This window comes from Doryrhamphus excisus, unplaced genomic scaffold, assembly GCF_030265055.1.
Source record: "Doryrhamphus excisus isolate RoL2022-K1 unplaced genomic scaffold, RoL_Dexc_1.0 HiC_scaffold_24, whole genome shotgun sequence".
Taxonomy (NCBI): domain Eukaryota; kingdom Metazoa; phylum Chordata; class Actinopteri; order Syngnathiformes; family Syngnathidae; genus Doryrhamphus; species Doryrhamphus excisus.
The window spans coordinates 126,478-144,921 of NW_026652242.1; the positions used below are offsets into that span (position 1 = coordinate 126,478).

General features: G+C 44.2%; 1 protein-coding gene across 1 annotated transcript; it reads left to right on the top strand.

The window, feature by feature from the left end:
• Positions 1–2,217: 2,217 nt before the first annotated feature.
• Positions 2,218–17,941, top strand: LOC131111067 (uncharacterized). Its single transcript, XM_058064055.1, has 21 exons — positions 2,218–2,319; positions 2,450–2,485; positions 3,772–4,212; positions 4,323–4,382; positions 4,461–4,544; positions 4,813–4,846; positions 5,021–5,124; positions 5,205–5,471; positions 5,563–5,656; positions 5,815–5,882; positions 5,967–6,107; positions 7,107–7,139; positions 7,210–7,356; positions 7,421–7,483; positions 7,576–7,710; positions 7,836–7,898; positions 8,538–8,603; positions 8,699–8,839; positions 8,959–9,102; positions 9,247–17,181; positions 17,279–17,941. Exons 3-20 carry the CDS (start codon positions 4,114–4,116, stop codon positions 16,159–16,161), a joined length of 8,658 nt encoding a protein of 2,885 aa, XP_057920038.1. The 5' UTR covers positions 2,218–2,319; positions 2,450–2,485; positions 3,772–4,113; the 3' UTR covers positions 16,162–17,181; positions 17,279–17,941.
• Positions 17,942–18,444: the final 503 nt, after the last annotated feature.

Genomic DNA, 18,444 nt, shown 5'->3' on the forward strand with positions numbered 1-18,444 from the left:
GGTAGCCGTTAGCATGTTAGCATTTAAGCTATTTTACTCATGTCTACAGGCAAATAGACACATGGCATGATGTAGGGAGATAATAGGACAACCTTGGCACTTTCTAAACTTGAGGCACTCTTGCCAGGTGCCAGCATGGTAGCTGTTAGCATGTTAGCATTTAAGCTAATTTACTCATGTTTAAAGGCAACTACACACTCGTCATGATGTGGGGACACTGTGCGACTGCTTTAACACTTTTGGGACCTGAAGCTATCTTGCTACGTGCTATCATGGTCGCCATTAGCATTTTAGCATTTAAGCTAATTTACTCATGTCTAAAGGCCAATACACACATGGCATGATAGAGAGGTTATCGGACAGCCTTCACACTTTTTAAACATGAGGCTCTCTTGCTAGGTCCTAGCATGGTAACGGTTAGCATGTTAGACTTTAGCTAATTTACTCTTGTCTAAAGTCAAATACATGGAATGATGTGGGGACACTATTGGACTGCCTGGACACTTTTGGGACTTGATGCTACGTTGCTAGGTGCTAGCATGCTAATTGTTAGCATGTTAGCATATTTGCTAATTTACTCATGTCTAAAGGCAAATACACACATGGCATAATGTAGGGACACTATGGGAATGCCTGACTACTTTATGGACTTGGTGTTTTCTTGCTAGATGCTACATTGCTAACTCCTTACATGATCTTCAATATCTCATGTATCTGGTAGATTTTCAAAGTTGTCTCTTTAAAAGTAAGCACAGGGACTGCAGTCACTTCATATGACTGGCATATCAAATATCCCCATTATCAACACCTATCATATCAACACCTGTCATTACTGCATGGATAATTGTAAAACCACACATGACATCATTACAGGAGTGACTTGGCACTTTCACCACTTCATGCTATGTTGTTCGGTGCGAGCATGCTGATTCATGTTTAAATGTAAATAAACCCATGGCATGGTGTATACTAGTATAATAGTGGATACTATTGAACTGCCCTGGCACATTGGGTAGTTCATGCTCTTTTGCTAGGTGCTACTATACTAACTGTTCATCCATTCATCCAATTTCTATGCCGCTTATCCTCACTCGGCGGGGGTATGCTGGAACCTACCCCAGCTGTGTCTCGAGCGAGAGGTGGGGTCCACCCTGGACTGGTGGCCAGCCAATCCCAGGGCACATATAGACAAACAACCATTCACACTCACATTCATACCTATGGACAATTTGAAGTGGCCTATGAAGCTAACACGCATGTTTTGGGGAATGTGGGATAACCCTGGAATACCCGGAGAAAATGTATGTGAGGAGGAAAGATGAAGAGGACCGACAAGCCAAATATAAACCTGTAGAGCGAGCATCAATTCATGTACACCAGCATATTAAATGTATTCATTCATTCATTTTCTACCGCTTATCATGACGAGGGTCACAGGGGTGCTGGAGCCTATCCCAGCTCTCTTTTGTGCGAGAGGCGAGGTACATCTTGGACTGGTGGCCAGCCAATCACAGGGCACATATAGACAAACAACCATTCACACTCACATTCATACCTATGGACAATTTGGAGTCGCCAATTAACCTAGCATGTTTTTGGAATGTGGGAGGAAGGTGGTGGAGAAAACCCACGCATGCACGCATGCACAGAGATGGCTAGGGGTGGAATTGAACTCGGGTCTTCAGCCTCATATTCAACGTATTAGTAGTGTATTTTCTTGACTTAGAGTTGAAATTGTATTAACAGGGATATAAATACAACAGTTGTGGGAGTGGGAGTTGTAATTGAAGGATTTGTGCACTGAATATAAAATATTTTAAAATATAAATATTTCAAGATAATATTAAAATAATAATATAATATTAAATAATATTAAAATAGGATTTTAAAATAAAAATATACTTTTGTCATTTCTCTATTTGTTTTGGATTTAATCGTGTTGGACTATTATTAGTATTATAAGTACATTATCTAATAACATATACCACATCACTGATAGTATTTAAATAGCTTAAATAGTGAAAATCTATGTAATGAAATGAGGTAGGGTGGGGGAGGGGCCACAGCGTGGGTTGCCTAATGCATCATTGAAGCAGAACTGCCTCTGTTGTATTTATTCTATTTGTAGTTGTTTTTATTTAACACAAATTCAATCTCGTTTAAAAAAAAAAAACTAACAATCTTTTTACAGATTGCATATTATTTTTCATTCATTTATCACAGAACGTTTGTTGAGGATGAGTGTGTGGTGTTAATGGCTTCCAAAGACAAGGGGGAGGGGTGGATTTTGCCGATTCAGTATGAACAGCGCCGATCCCGGTAATTGGACCTATACCTTAGCACGATCTGATATCAATTTCAATTTGTATCGATCTATAAAATATCACCATATTCAATATCGTCATCTGTATCTCCTGGTTGGCTAATCAACCAACGCATGCGCAACCAGATCAATCAGCGAGTTCACTCCTTCCTTGCGACTGAGGTAAGTGGACGCATCCAATTATGCTTCTCTAAATTAAGAGTAGTGCTGTTTTTGTTACTTCCCACTTGTAGTTTATGGACAAATATGAAGCTAGATATGAACGTTGATAGATGTAAAAAGTATGTTTGTTTGTCTTGGTGATCTCTTCTGCTAAAGTTCAGTGCCACACCCAACTTGCAATTGGTTGATTGGACCTGTTGGTTGTACAGCTAAAGTACACCCTTGGTGAAAGCACAGAAATACATACATTTACTTTAAGAATATTTCTATCGTGTTTTAAAAGTTCTTTTAGCTGTTGTTTAATAGCTGTTGTCTGCATGTTTAAGCTAGCTTGGTCCATGGTCCTATGTGTACATGATTAATGTGATAATTGATGCTTTTTGCCAGCAATAATGCTCTCTTTACCTTTAAACGTTAAAATAATACAACATATTTAAAAGATGTTTTTGTAGCATGTTTTAATAGTGTGGATTGCTTATGGATGCAAAATAAGCTATGTGCACGTTTTAAGCTAGCTTGGTCCAATGCGGTCCAATGTGTGCATGATTAATGTGACGATTGATGCTTTTTGCCAGCAATAATGTTCTCTTTGGCTTTAAACGTTAAAATAATACAACATATTTAAAATGTGTTTTTTTTAGCATGTTTCAATAGTGTGGATTGCTTATGGATGCAAAATAAGCTATGTGCATGTTTAAGCTAGCTTGGTTCATGCGGTCCTATGTGTGCATGATTAATGTGACTATTGATGCTTTTTAACAGCAATAATACTCTCTTTGCCTATCAACGTTACAATAATACAACATATTTGAAAGCTGTTTTTTCTAACATGTTTTTGTAGTTTGGATTGCTTATGGATGCAAAATAAGTTATGTGCATGTGCTCGGTGATACCATGTGCTCACACTGTAGTAAAGCTCGATGCCATTAGCTGCTGCTAATGCTTTTGTTTCCTTTTTAGAGTAAAAATGAGAAAACATATACTAAAGAGAGGGGTTCTTTGCATGTGTATGTCGTGTGGGTTGCTTATGGAGCATGCTAGCTGCAGGTGCTGTGGTCCCATGTGCTCGTTCAAAGTGGAAGTGACTTTTGAGAACGATTTGCAATTGTATCGCAACACATTGATGCCATATTGATAAGATAAGATATGCCATTATTCATCCCTCAGCGGGGAAATTAGCTAATTTGAAATTTGCTATTGTACTGATCAGCAGAGGTCTCAGGGTTGTTCAGCCAATATTAATCCTGATTTGTTTACTGAAGTTAAATATTTTCTGTTCTTTCCAGCATCTCCCTGAGCATTGCACATTGCGAGATTTGGAAATCTGACAGCTGAAGGCGACTGAAAGCATCATCATCATCATCCCTACCACCATTAGCTAATCACTACATTCATATCTATACACCAGAGAAGACAACAGTGCATAAACACACACCATATATTGCTAAACTAGAGTCACTGAAAACACTACACACCATCCATCCATCCATCCACGTGCGCACACGCACACACACACACACACACGGGGAAAAAGTACTGTCCTAGTACTTTGCAGTGTACTACTGCTCTATTTTCAACATTAAAGTGTTGGGAAGTGTTTTTGTGCTTTTGTCTTTGCTGTGAACAGGATGCCACGGAAGGGGAAGCGTTCCGAAGCAGCGAAGCGCCGATGGAGGAAGCTGGACCTTGCTGATCCACAGACGGGCCAGACCAGCGCACCCCAGCAGGTACTTTTCCTCTTATGACTGATTACTTACTACAGTGTTGTAGCTGTACTAAATGATTAAAGAGAATATTCCTTTGGGACCAATATGTACTACATTGACATTGTTCACAGCCTGGGTCCCCACCCTCGACGACCAGCGATGGGACCACCCTGCAGTCTCCCACGAAGAAGGTATTGGTTTCACTTTTCATTTTGAATATGAATTTGTCTTCATTGTCATAAGCTTAACATCCTCTAATGTGTAATCAGAGAGCCAGGTTCCAGACCTCCCCTCTGGCCGACCAGCCCCGTGTGGTGGATGCCTGCTCCGCCACTTCTTCTGTGGTTGCCCAGGTAAGAATTTCGTCAGCCTTTTGGAAAATGTATGGGATAATTGTCATTCGTGCTGCACCTAAAGTTTTGTAGATATTCACTGACTGGTCTGGTGACTGTTTGATGAGAAATGTGAATATAACAGATAAATTGCTGGTGTTTACATGTAAGACATGTATGTTACTGTATAGACATACTGTAGTTGCTGACTGATTTTGCCAAAGATATATTGGTACTGGTTGGTTTTACTCGTACTCACGTTTTTTAAATGTTTGTGCTACTTCCTTAGGAGTCTCTGGCCAGACACCAGCCTCCGAGACACGGTCAGCCCTCCTGTGACTTGAATACACATTTTTTTATCGTTTTAATGTCTATTTTCTTTCACTGTGTCAAATGTATTATCTATAGTCTCGTACTGTGCAAAACATTGCCACGGTATCTAATTTGTTTAAGGTTGGAGGATTTACCTTTTTAATTGTGTCTGTAATTGTGATTAGTCCGAGGCACTGGGCGGCGCCACACCGTGCGGAAATGGCCAGTTTCTGCAGTGACTGGGAAGAACCACAAGCTGGTCATTCCAGCCGTGGCTCAGGGCAAGCGGGTATGTAGAACGTCTGAATACAAGAGTACATGAAGACCAATGAAGAATATGCGCTCACGTATTTATTTGTATGTTTGTAGTTTGTCCTGATCGTTGGAGACTCCCATCTGCGAGCCATTGCAGATGGATTTGTGAAGATGCCGGAGGGACCCTTGTCTTTTGGTGTGATGTCCACACCGGGTGCCACGGCGGCCCAGTTGTGGGCTGAGGTGCAGAATGCGGTTCTGTCTCGGTCTCCTGAGGTGGTCTGTGTTTTGGCACCCAGCAACAACTTGGGTCGTCCCGTTGGCGAGGCAGCCACTGACTTCGGGCAGCTCCTGACCGCCACCTGCAGCCGCTGGCCTAACGTAAATACCTTGTGATCTATATTCTTGTTACAAATAATGATTTACATGAAGTGGAATTTATATTGTTATGATGATATGTTCATTTATTCAGGTCGTCGTCGTGGACTTTCCTCCACGTCTGAACGTCGTGGTGGCCCAGCAGGATCGTCTGCGCCGGGAGTACCGTCGGGTGGCAGCTAGTATGGGTATGCAAATTCAAATAAAGGCATACTGTTATCAACGCTTAACATAAGTAGGAAACCTCAACGATGTGAAATGCCAGTGTCATTTCATTGACTTGACCTGGTAAACAAAAGTTTATAGAAACTAATAAGGGATTTGTTTTTTCCTTTCTGTACCGCAGGTATTCCCTACCTATCCTCAGCTGACCACTTCCCGCTGTCACGCCTTGAGATGTGGTGTAGGGATGGCGTAAGTGGATGATGTCCTATAGCAAGGATATGTACAAGTAGAATATTTCCAGGTTTACTAATCATTTTGGGTTATGTGTGGCAGGTACACCTCAGTGACAGCGATGGGATGCCTGTGCTTGCCAGGTTGCTGTGGGTTGCTGCCCGCCGTCAGCTGGAGAGTACCGCACCCGCCCCACCACCTCCACCTCCGCCACCAGCTCCTCCTATGTCACCGCCGGGCGAGGTACTTTTGGGTTGCACCTTCATTCACACTACATTTTAATCACAAACACATTAGGGCTGGGTTAAATGATTATTTTTGTAATTATGTAATTTAGAAAATAGTTTTTCGATGCATCGATTAATCTAACAATTCATTTTTAAAACCGATTTGATTCGATTTTGATTAGACTATCGTTTAATAATTTGACATATATAGCAATTAAAGCAAATTTATCATGAATCAAACAAATATATTTTTATTAACAAGTTCAAAAATGAATTGTTTTGAACAATACAACAAAGTGCACAATGGAATCCGAAAACAACAAAAGTAATAAACTTTCTTTAAATAAATAAAACTATTGTTTTTAACACAATCTGAATTAGGGATGGGCACAATTAATAGATGATCGATTATTGATAATTTTTTTTCGACAGTGTTAAACATGTTCATGTAGCAATGCTTCGAGAAAGCAGTCACTCGGCTGCATTCACCCCTGAGCATGTCAACATGCTCATTTTTCTCAACAAAAACCATAAGGTTAAGCTATAGCCCAGGACAGTTACCACCGTAGCCTTGATATAAACCTATAAGCTTTTGTGTTGTTGTTATGTGGGATCTCCCCCTCTCATCCGTGCCTTTTGGCAAAAAGGAACAAAAGGTCAGCTACAAGTCTTTGTTCTTTGATTAAATACTATTAGTTAATAATATGATTTATTTTGTTTAAAAGAGGCAAACTGTAGGCTATTTTGTTTGAGAATCGGCTCTTATTTTGTTAAGTCTCAACGCCTCCGCGTAGAGGCCTATTCCTATAGTTTAACAACTGCACATTTAAATTGTAAATCGCACCAGACGTGGATTAAAGTTCTACTTAAACTATTATTTATGATTTTTATATTTTGTGTCGACGTCATTGATGTTGACGCGTTGTCCCAGCCCTAAAACACATGCATGTGACTCATTGTGTTGGTTTATCCAACCTATGTGTCACAAATAATTTTTGCCTGTGTTCCCCATCAGCCCCATCGTCCTTGGTCGTCCCTGTTCCAGAAGGTACTTTCAAAAAGGCATCTCCATGTGTAATGCATGCCACGTTATGATTGCCTTTTCTGTGTCCCATCAGCTGGAGACGACTGCACCACCAGCACCTTCTCTTCAGACGTCCCCACCGATGCGAGTGTTCCTGCCGAAAGTGGTCGTGAAGGGTGAGGTCACCGTGCAGCATCCTTCCAACCCTTTTGACTGGACACTCATTGGCAGCGCAGAGGGGGTAAAAAAAATTGGAAAAATGGACAAGAATATGTATGTAGCCATAATGTGACTTATCGCAACAGAGGAGTCGACGTGTCAAGTCCAAGGTGCCCCGTGACTCCAGCAAAGGGATGTGCAAGCAGCAGGTTTGTTTGTCACAGTTGATGGAGACGAGCATGGATGTTAGGATGGTGATAGTTTCAAGTCTCAGTATATGTATTTTGGTACTTTTTGACAGGAGGACCTGTTGCAGTGCAACATCCCTGTGAACCCTGTGTGGTTCAGCCCGCCCATGCTGGTTGCAATGGACAAGCTGGCTCCATCGCATCTTCCAAGCCCTGAGACCTCCACAGTTATCCCCAAGGGCAAGAAGGTACTTTAGCCGCTTCATAGAAAGTATGTTATTCACAAATACATCTAAATCTTGTAAGTACAGCACTTTCTATTTTGTAAAAGCTATGCATGTGAAATATTTCCTTTTTTCCTGTGCCACGTCAGGCGGTGACTGCAGAGTGCCAACCGCGTCGTCCAGCCTCCAAGAGGAGAGTGGGAGAGCTGCAGGTTTGTAGTCCATGTACAGTCATCCCTTTTTCATCTCGGTTCAATGGTTCCACACAGGACCATGATAAGCAACTTTCTGCAAAGATTGTTTAGGAAAATATAACTTGGCAAGAAGTATGCATATGCAACTATGCATATGCTATGCAACTATGCATATGCAACTATGCATATGCTATGCAACTATGCATATGCAACTATGCATATGCTATGCAACTATGCATATGCAACTATGCATATGCTATGCAACTATGTCATAGTGGCTGCACGATGGGTGAGTGTGTCTCTGTGTGGAGTTTGCATGTTCTTCCCATGGATGTGTGGGTTTTTTCTTCCTTCCCCCTTCCAAAAACATGCTAGGTTAATTGGCCACTCCAAATTGTCCTTAGGTATGAATGTGAGTGTGAATGGTTGTTTGTCTATATGTGCCCTGTGATTGGCTGGCCACCAGTCCAGGGTTTACCCCGCCTCTCGCCCGAAGACAGCTGGGATAGGCTCCAGCACCTCCACGATCCTCATGAAGACAAGTGATAGAAAACGAATGAATGAACAAAATATGTCATAGGAGGAAAATAAAATGTTGTTCTGGTTGTAAAAGTGTGTGTGTGCATTGTTAGTAAAGTGGTGTGTGTACATTTTTAGATGGAGGCAACATCGCCACCTTCCTCCACGCCACTGCAGCACATTGTACAGGATGAGGCCAGCTGGGTAAAATGCACTTTTTTCTTTTTATAGTATATGCAGCCTACATTTGTTGGTGTAGAAAAATGGCATGACAGAAATGTGTGTGTTTGTGTGTGTAGATGGAGGAAACACCACATCGTGTGGAGCTGCCTTCCACCCCAACGCCACCTTGCAGTCCCGGGCCAGTGGTCGTCACAGAGGAGACGTGTGCGCCATCCTCCACACCACCACAGCACATTGTCATGGATGGGACCAGCTGGGTAAAACAAACATTTTCTATGTTTATCATATACACACGCTATATTTGTTACTATATTAAAGGTGGTATTCTGTTGGATTTGTGTGCCATTTTTAAGTTAGTTTTGTGTTTCTCATTTAGACTGAGGCGAAGGCGACACTGCATACTGTAGAGCTGCCGTCAACACCATCACCGCCTTGTAGTCCAGAGACAGTGGTTCAGAGAGACATTTGTGCAAAGTCCTCAATGCCACTACTGCACATTGTCCTGGATGAAACCAGCCAGGTAATTTTAACACAGGAAATGAATACGCCTACTAGATCTACTGTAAAGTTGCATTGATAAAACAAGGCTAATGTAAGCTTTTCTATGGTAAAAACTAACCTGATTACACAAATGTATGTTAACACGACAAATACTACATTTCAGGATTGTGGCACAGAAGCTGGTCGACGCATTCGTACCGTCCGGGCCACTCACTCCCAGATGGATTTGAGGTATGACGATTGCACTCGCAATAATCAGTGCACGTGTATGGCACTGACGTTCTTGGCCTACCATGCTGAGGGGTTTCATTTTGATTCAGACGTTCTTGACAGAGTTCTTGAAAATGGAGACTCACTCTATGCGTGGACAATATGTGGGCTAGGACTACGTTTAATCAGCAATCATTTAACCAAAGAGGAAATGCCAAAGATAGTTCACACCGACAACAATGCATACACAGTTACACAGTTGGAGCCGAAATTTGGTTTGGTGAGGGATCGCAGCAATTCCCTAATAGATCCTTATTTGTTGCCACTTGCCAGACAACTTGAGTGCCTCTCACAAGATGTCACTCATGCTTTTCTGATTGTGGCTCCAGAGTGCTTTGCGGTTTTTCGTGATAGGTCAGGATGCTATGGTTTTTTTGATTCGCACAGTCGATCTTCAGTAGGTTTGCCAGTCCCAAACGGAACTGCGATTATGATGACATTTTCACACTTAGATGACTTAGTCGACCATGTGCATGAGCTCCTTTCGGATCGCAGCCCCGATGCGAACTACGAGTTGGTACCGGTTTCCTTTGGATTAGAACAGATAGCAAGTGACAGACAGGTACAGTTGGATGTCGTAATCACTTCAGAGCCCACCAAAGAAACAGACGCAGCAATAAGAGAATGTGTTGAGACAGATCAGGAGGAGCTGATAGTACCACCATGCGTCCATGTTCAAATAGATTTTTCCAAAGTGAGTAAAACGAGGCGACGGACCGCTATGAAAAGGGCACTAAAGTGCCAACAATGTAGACCGTTTGAAGCTTCAAACAAACCCGATCCCCGTCAAAAAAAACTTCTACAAATGAAGATCAAGTATGTATCAGACACTAATTACCGCCAACAAAAATTAAACGGCTTTACCACGCGATACAGGTGTGATAGTGCCTTTAAGAATAAACAGAAGACGCACGTAGCTGAAAAATACCACAGAAGTCCGACGACCAAAAAGACTTTAATGTCAGCATATGTTAGGAGAAGGTATCAATCTGATCTGGCTTTTGTTGAACGACAGAAGCTGAATTTCAGGGAAGGGTATCACCTGGATTCAGATATTCAGGTGAGAAAAAAGTTATATCAGAGGGAGCGGTATCAACGGGATCCAGCTTTTCAGGCGAGACAAAAGTTATATGTGAGACAGAGGTATCACAGGGATCCAGCTTTTCAGGCGAGACAAAGGTTATATCTGAGGGAGCGGTATCATCGGGATCCAGCTTTTCAGGCGAGATATAGGGTGTATCTAAGAGATAAATATCGCAACCATCCAGGTTTTAAGCAAAGGTGGGCTGTTTTCATGAAAACATGGATGCAGAAGTATAGAAACAATCCTTATTTTCAAAATAACAAATATGTGCGAGATAGTAATAGACATTCTAATGTAAGGCTACATGTTCAGCATTGTGAAAAGAACCGTCTTACCAGGCAGCGTATTCGGCACAAATTACAATGCGCGCTTCAAATAAAGACTAAATACATGACTAGAACTCAACATTCAGCCAACAATGTGCAGGATCCAGCAAGCGCTGTAATGAAAGCAGCAATATCGTCGTTCCGCGAAAGAGTCGCACATGGGCCCACATATGTTTGTACTGTATGCCACCGTGCTCTTTTCCTAAATCAGGTACAGAAATGCAATCGAGGAAAATATAGCGACAACCATGACATAGTGGCCGCCAGCTTGACAGGTATATATGTTCACGTCTGCAACAACAGTTGTTCTGCCCCATGCACTGCCCCGCAAGAGAGAAAGCAGGAATGGATATGTCACTCCTGTGACTCCCACCTCAGGAGATGTGCAATGCCACCTCTGGCAGTTGCAAATAAGTTGGATCTGGCACCCATTCCCCAAGAGCTGTCCGATTTAAATGTACTCGAGAGACAGCTGATAGCAAAAATTATACCTTTTGCAAAAATTGTAGCATTGCCCAAAGGACGGCAACGAGCTGTTCATGGCTCAGTAGTGTGCGTACCGTCGGAAATGGAAGCAGCAGTGAACTCACTACCTAGGCCACGTAGCGAAGCTCAACTGCTGCAGGTAAAGCTGAAGAGACGCCTTCGGTATAAAGGACATCAGCATTTTTATACGGTAAATATGGCGAATGTTATAGCTGGGCTCAGGACGCTGATACACACTCATCCACAGTACAGGGATGTGTGCATCAATGAGAGTGCAGCAGCTGAAAGTGTCCTTGAAGGGGAAGAGGAGCCATCCGCCCTGCCGTCATCATCCTTGCAGCAAGAGGCCAGCAACGCCCAAGTTACGCAGGCACAGCATGTTGAATGTGATCAGGAGGAACTTCGGCCGGGCCTCATGCTCGATACATGCATGCAGCCGCTTGACATTGCACAGGAAAGTCTTTCATTTGGGGATGGGATATTCAGCATTGCTCCTGCCCAACAAAACAAGCCTGTTGGATTTTTTGCTGTGCCGCAGCTGGAGGCCATGGCCTTTCCTGTTCTGTTCCCAACGGGAAAGAACACAATGGATGAGGAGAGGATCGTTAAAGTATCACCGAGTTCTTACTTCAACACCAGATTGTTTTCAGTTGATCCACGCTTTGCTGAAGATCAGGGCTACCTTTTCTTTGCCCAATTTGTCATTGAAACGTACATGGCCAATAACAGCATGTCGATTCAGTCGCGGAAAGGAAAACCTCACACTGCGGATGGGAGGAAAATTCTGAACCGGATGATCCAGGACAAGGAGGCGTTGGAGCGGCTCATACAGAACAGGGAAGCGACCAGATTTATGCAGCCACTCCGAGGAACACCAGCATACTGGGAGAAAGCTCACCGGGAGCTCCACGCAATGGCCAGGCAGTTGGGGAAGCCAACATTTTTTCTTACCTTTTCTGCGGCGGAAATGAGATGGCCTGAAGTCACTGCTGTGATAAAAGCGCAGCAAGGCCAACAGGAGGGTCACTTTTCAGATCTGGACTGGAACGCTAAATGCGAGATTCTCCGCAGCAATCCAGTCACGGTCATGCGCATGTTTGAGAAAAGGGTAGATGCTCTCTTAGAGCTTATTCTGTCTCCTGCGCAGCCCATCGGCCCAGTCGAGGACTACTTTTATCGTGTTGAGTTTCAAGCACGAGGAAGTCCTCATATACACATGGTGGTGTGGATAAAGGACGCACCGGTGATCGAGGAACCAGATCCCATCTACTGTGGCGAAGTGGTCGAATTCATCGACCGTTATATCACCTGCCACATCCCCGATCAAACCAAGGATCCGGAACTCCATGAAGTGGTTACGAGTGTTCAAACTCACAGCCGCAGTCACACCAAATCTTGCCGAAAAGGAAATGTCTCCTGTCGCTTTGGATTCCCTAAACTGCCCATGGATGTCACCACAATTACCTTTCCCTTTGAGGACCCGAACAGTGATGACGAAGAGGAAAACGATGACCCCAAGAAGAAGAGACGGAAGGAGGAAGACGCCCGTGCCAAAAGGACCAAGTTGGCGAAGAAACAGAGGGAGTCCAAGGAAAAGCTGAAACAGCTAAGAGAGCGTCTTATGGACACACAGGTTCCGGAGGACTTGACGGACCTGCTCAATTCGTGCCAGCTGACCCTGGGTCGGTATAAGCACTATGTTGAGAACCTCAGTACTGGGATGGCTGTCCACTTGAAGCGTACACCGCAAGAAAGTTGGACTAATGCCTACAACCCCCATCTGCTGCGTGCGTGGAACGCCAACATGGACATCCAGTATATTCTGGATGATATCAGCTGCATCATGTACATGATGTCTTACATCTCCAAGCCGGAGCACGAGATGACAGAGTTCCTCAAATCTGTCATCAAGGACGTGCAAAAGTCTGACGCCAACCAGAAGGAGGAGATGCAAAAGATCATGCAGGCGTATTCAAAGCACAGAGAGGTAAGTGCTCAGGAAGCAGTGGCACGAACATGCAGTTTGCCCCTGAAGAAGTCCTCACGCAATGTGGTGTTCCTCCAAACCGACGAGGACGGTTTCCGAATGAGTCTGCCCATGAGTCGGCTTATGACCATGCACCCAGATTCAGCTGAAGTGTGGATGTCAAGTTTGCCGGAAAAGTACGCCAACAGACCACGTACGCAGGCGTTTGAGTCTATGTGTCTGGCAGAGTTTGCGTCTGATTACAGGGTGGTCTACGGTTACGAGAGAGAAGGGCCAAATGTCATTCCCCTTTTGAACGACATGGGTTGCATTCAGAAGAGGACCAGGGGAAAACCTGCCGTCATAAGATACACGCGGTTTTCCATGACAAAGGTTCCTGAAAAATATTTCAGGGCCCTTCTCAAACTCTACTTGCCCCACAGGACGGACCGTGAGTTGACCAGCGACTCCCACCCAACCTATGAGTCATTCTACCTGGACGGATGGTCAAGGCTAGGTCCTGCAAAGGCCATCGTTGATGAGAAAATGAAGCGGTTTGAGGGCCAAGCGAAGAAACTGGACAAGGCTTTGGAGCGACTCCAACAGGAAGGTCCAGCTGTTAATGCGTGGAACTCTTTTGCGCCAGAGGTGGAAGCAGAGCGCCTGGAATGTCTTGCTGCGCTGAAGGCCATGATGCCAAACGCAGCGGACGAGCGGGATGAGCAGGATGATGTTCCTGCCTATCAGGCTGACCTTTCCGGCGCCCCAGCACTGCCGGCCTTTGAAGCACCCCAGTTGAGTCCGGACTTTGTGAGGAGGATGTACCGCAGTCTTAACATCATGCAGGCTTCCGTCTTCTATGCCGTACGCGACTGGTGTTTGCAGCGCGTTTCTGATCGCGACCTTGAGCCCTTTCATTATTTCATCTCAGGGGGAGCTGGATGTGGCAAGTCACATGTCATCAAGTGCATTTACCAGGAGGCCACCAAGATTTTTCGGCAGCTTCCTGGCATTCGTACCGATGCGGATTTGTCTCAACCCACGGTTCTGTTGACGTCATTTACCGGCACAGCTGCGCTCAACATTTCTGGGAAAACCTTGCACTCGGTCTTGAAGCTCCCAAGAAGTTTGAGGCCTCCATATCAAGGACTCGGCAACGCGCTGGACACCTTGCGGGCGAGTCTTTCCAACGTGCAGATTTTAATCATTGATGAAATATCAATGGTCTCCAAGGATCTTTTTGCGTATGTCCACTGGCGGTTCCAGCAAGTCAAGGGCAACCGGAAGACCTTTGGAGGGATCTCTGTGCTTGTAGTTGGGGACTTTTACCAGCTGCCACCTCTTGGAAGGGCCAAACCCCTCTGTGTGTATGAGGATAATGTCCTTGACCTCTGGACCAACTTTCAGTTGGTCCGACTTACGGAGATCATGCGACAGAAGGAGGACCTGACCTTTGCCCAGCTTTTGAACAGGGTAAGGGAAAAGAGGAAGGAGGAGCCCTTGTATGAAAGTGACCGGGCTTTACTGCAGCAGGCTACTGTCGAAACATCGCAGTGTCACACCAGTACGCTCCACATTTTTGCAACCAATAAGGAGGTTGACGAACACAACCGTGCAACTGTGGCAGCTTTGAAACTGAATGTGGTCGACATTCCGGCAGAAAACTACAGAAAAGACCCCCGGACCGGACAATTGGTCATCGTGTCCAACATGATAACCGGGAGGAAAAGAGATCTGCCCAACAACCTGCAAGCCGCTGTAGGAGCGCGAGTCATGATCATCCGGAACTTGGACATTGAGGATGGTCTCGTGAACGGCACCTTCGGGACCATCATGAACATTGTCCGTGGACCACAGGCCGCTGTTACTTTTCTTGGCATTTCTTTGGACAATCCTGGAGCAGGCCTGAAATTTCGGAAGAAACTTCAGGGATCCGGGGACGATTTGGCCTACATAGAAAAGTCAGAGGAAAGTTTAAGCATCAAAGGACTGGTGAGGCGGCAATTCCCGGCAAAACTGGCCTTTGGATGCACGGCGCACAAAGTGCAAGGCATGACGCTATCTTCTGCGGTCGTATCTCTGAAGCGCGTGTTTGAACCTGGAATGGCCTACGTCGCTCTAAGTCGCACGACCTCGCTCCAGGGACTGAAGATCATGGACTTGGATGAGAAGAAAATATATGCTGATCCCAACATTGCTTTGGCAATGGACAGCATGTTGCACGCTTCTTTCTTGTCTGTCAGACCGCTGTTGCACTTTGCACAAGGGCCTTCTCCGACTTTGAAGATTGTCCACCATAACACAGAGGGCCTCGCGTGTCACATGGAGGACATCAAATCTCATCATGAGCTGAGACTGGCTGATGTGCTTTGTTTGACGGAAACTCATTTGTCTGGTTCCATCTCGCCACACTTGCAGCTGGAGGACTACGCTGTTTTTGTACGGAACAGACGTGTCTCCTACTTAAACAGGCCAGACATGGCTGCGAAAGAGGGAGGCGGAGTTGCAGCCTACTGTCGGAGGGAACTTCAAGGCCAGCCCCTTCGGTTTGTCCAGAATGTGCCAGACCTTGAATTCTTGGTGGTTAAAGTCATGGTGCCGATCACGGCTGTGGTGGCTACTGTTTATCGACCACCAAACTTGAGTCTGGGCACATTTCTACCTAATTTGACAAACCTCTTGGACACCTTGGCAATGATGGAAAGCCACCCCATTGTTGTTTGTGGCGACTTCAACGAGGACCTGCTTTCGAAACGTAAGAAGCCTATACTGGAGTTGTTTGAGTCCAGAGGCTATACTCAGCTCATCGGCAAGGCAACAACTGGCAAGCAGACACTGATTGATCACATTTACATTTCTCAACCGCAGTCTTGCATTCAGTCAGGTGTTCTGCATTCTTACTACAGTTACCACAGTCCGGTGTACTGTATCTTAACATCTTTGTAGGCCCTGGTCTGGTCTACACATGCTGTCTTGTCCCCAATGAACATTTGCTTGCAATGACCATGTGGCCATTTCTTCCCCTCCATCCATCCACGCCGTCTCACATACGTCAGTACTCCGTGCTTGTGACCTGAAGGCTAGGTATGCTGTACCTCTGCTCATGGGCTGCCTTTCAGAAATGCTGCTGCACACGCTTTAGCCCCAACCGGAAGATGTTGCTTTATTATATGTAGTAGATACATACTCGAGTCAGAATTACTGTATTATCATCTCTGAACGGGCAGTGTTGGCATAGTCATGTTCTCCATGTTCTCCCTATTCCTGAAACTTCATGTCACTTATATGATGGAACATTCTAATAACTTGTCTCTCTCTCTCTCTCTCTCCCCTGTAGTAGGCACTGCTGCATGAAGACATGAGAACGGTTATCGGTATCAGCGTTGCTGATATGTAGTCATCGGACCTCTTTTTTTTTCTGCAATATATAATATTGATAAAGTATATAGTGTGTTTGGGTGTGTGTGTGTGTGTATATACAGTATGTATATGACTGATTTATTTGACTAACTTGTCTCTCTTTCTCTCCCCTGTAGTAGGCACTGCTGCACAAAGAGCTGAGAACAGCAAAGCTCAAAGATTTGTATTAGTGGCAGTACATTTTACGCAATATATAACATGTATAAAGTGTATATGTATATGACAGTTACTGATAACATTTGACTAACTTGTCTCTCTTTCTCTCCCCTGTAGTAGGCACTGCTGCGTGAAAAGCAAAGCTCATAGATTTGTAGTAGTCGCAGTACTTTTCCGCAATATGTCACGTGGAGTCTATATATTGGGGATGCTCGGCATATGAGTATCCCAACTGACTTCCTGTGTGAGGACTAAGCCTAGCAAAACAGAAGGATGCTAAGGATAAAAAGCTGATAGAGTGTCAGATTTGTGATTTGTGTGTTTTACAGCTACAGAGGAGAACAGGTTCAACTCGCATTCTGATACCAACTGCAGGACATGACAGAAAAGGTGTGTTGACAATTTGTTTTCTGAATTGACAATTAAGAATTCAGTCTTGATACAATTTTTACTGTGTTTGTGTGTGTGTGTGTGTGTGTCTGTTTAGGGAAAAGACAATCCTTTACAGAAACATTTCCCGGACGTGTTAATACTTCATTCCTGTTGTAATACGTAGTTACCTACCACATACATATGTTCACTATGCCTTTTTGTTCTCAAGCGTTTGCACCTTTATGTATAAAGACCATTATTATGCATAATCATGCTGTACCAAACATTTTTGTATTGTAACCTAAATGGTCGAGACAGACGGCTGCCCCACTGAGCCTGGGTTCTGTCCAAGGTTTCTTCCCAAGTGGGAGTTTTTCCTTGCCTCCGTTGCCAGGTGCTTGCTCATGTGGGTTTCTGTTGTTCATTTATGACAAACTTGATAGACCAAACTAATGATAATAATAATGTGAACCAAAGTGCCTCGATCACTTGTTTTGTTGTGAGTTGGTGCGATATATCATTGAACGCTTCTTTTAATTACTGCTGTTTTTTTTTCTGAAATATTTGATGTGCCTTGGGCCGCTGACCTAAACTGTTGAGTTACATACGGGACATGTTGCCTTGCTACATTAAGTGTTTGTCATTGGTTTTATCGTTCTATATTACAGAATATTATACATCACAATACTGTTCATAACTGGTGTAATTGTTGACATTTTGACTTCAAGAATTTAAGGCTTTGTTGCATCTTGTGGTTCCTTTTTAAATAAACTGTCAAATGATTTATTCAGAAATTGTCTAGTTTTATATATGAACTTAAGTACAGGTTTTGCTTTCATGGTCTTTTTAAACTGAAAAATGTGCTAATATTCCGCTGCATTCTACCCATCTACTGCTTTTCCGAGGTTGGGTCAAGGGCGGCAGCCTCAGCAGGGAAGCCCTGACTTCAGTCTCCTGGCTCCTTCATCCAGCTGCACATGCCTTGAAATCTACTGTTTGGTTCTATTTTGGCTTTTGAGGTGACAGTAAGTTGAGAAACCCCAACTTTGGAAATAACTGCTGATGTCAGGTCACATGAATGAACACATTTAAGCTTTCACTTCCAATGTGATGCCAGTAGATGCCTTTACAAATAGTTTGGACAAAATCATTCCTGCAATATGCAATGCATAATGCTCGGCGGCACGGCATGGCAGACACCCGGCCTGAGGTTCACAGCACAGGTGGCCAGTCCATCAAAATTTCCGCGGGAATTTTCTAGTTATGGACTGGCTCAGTAGC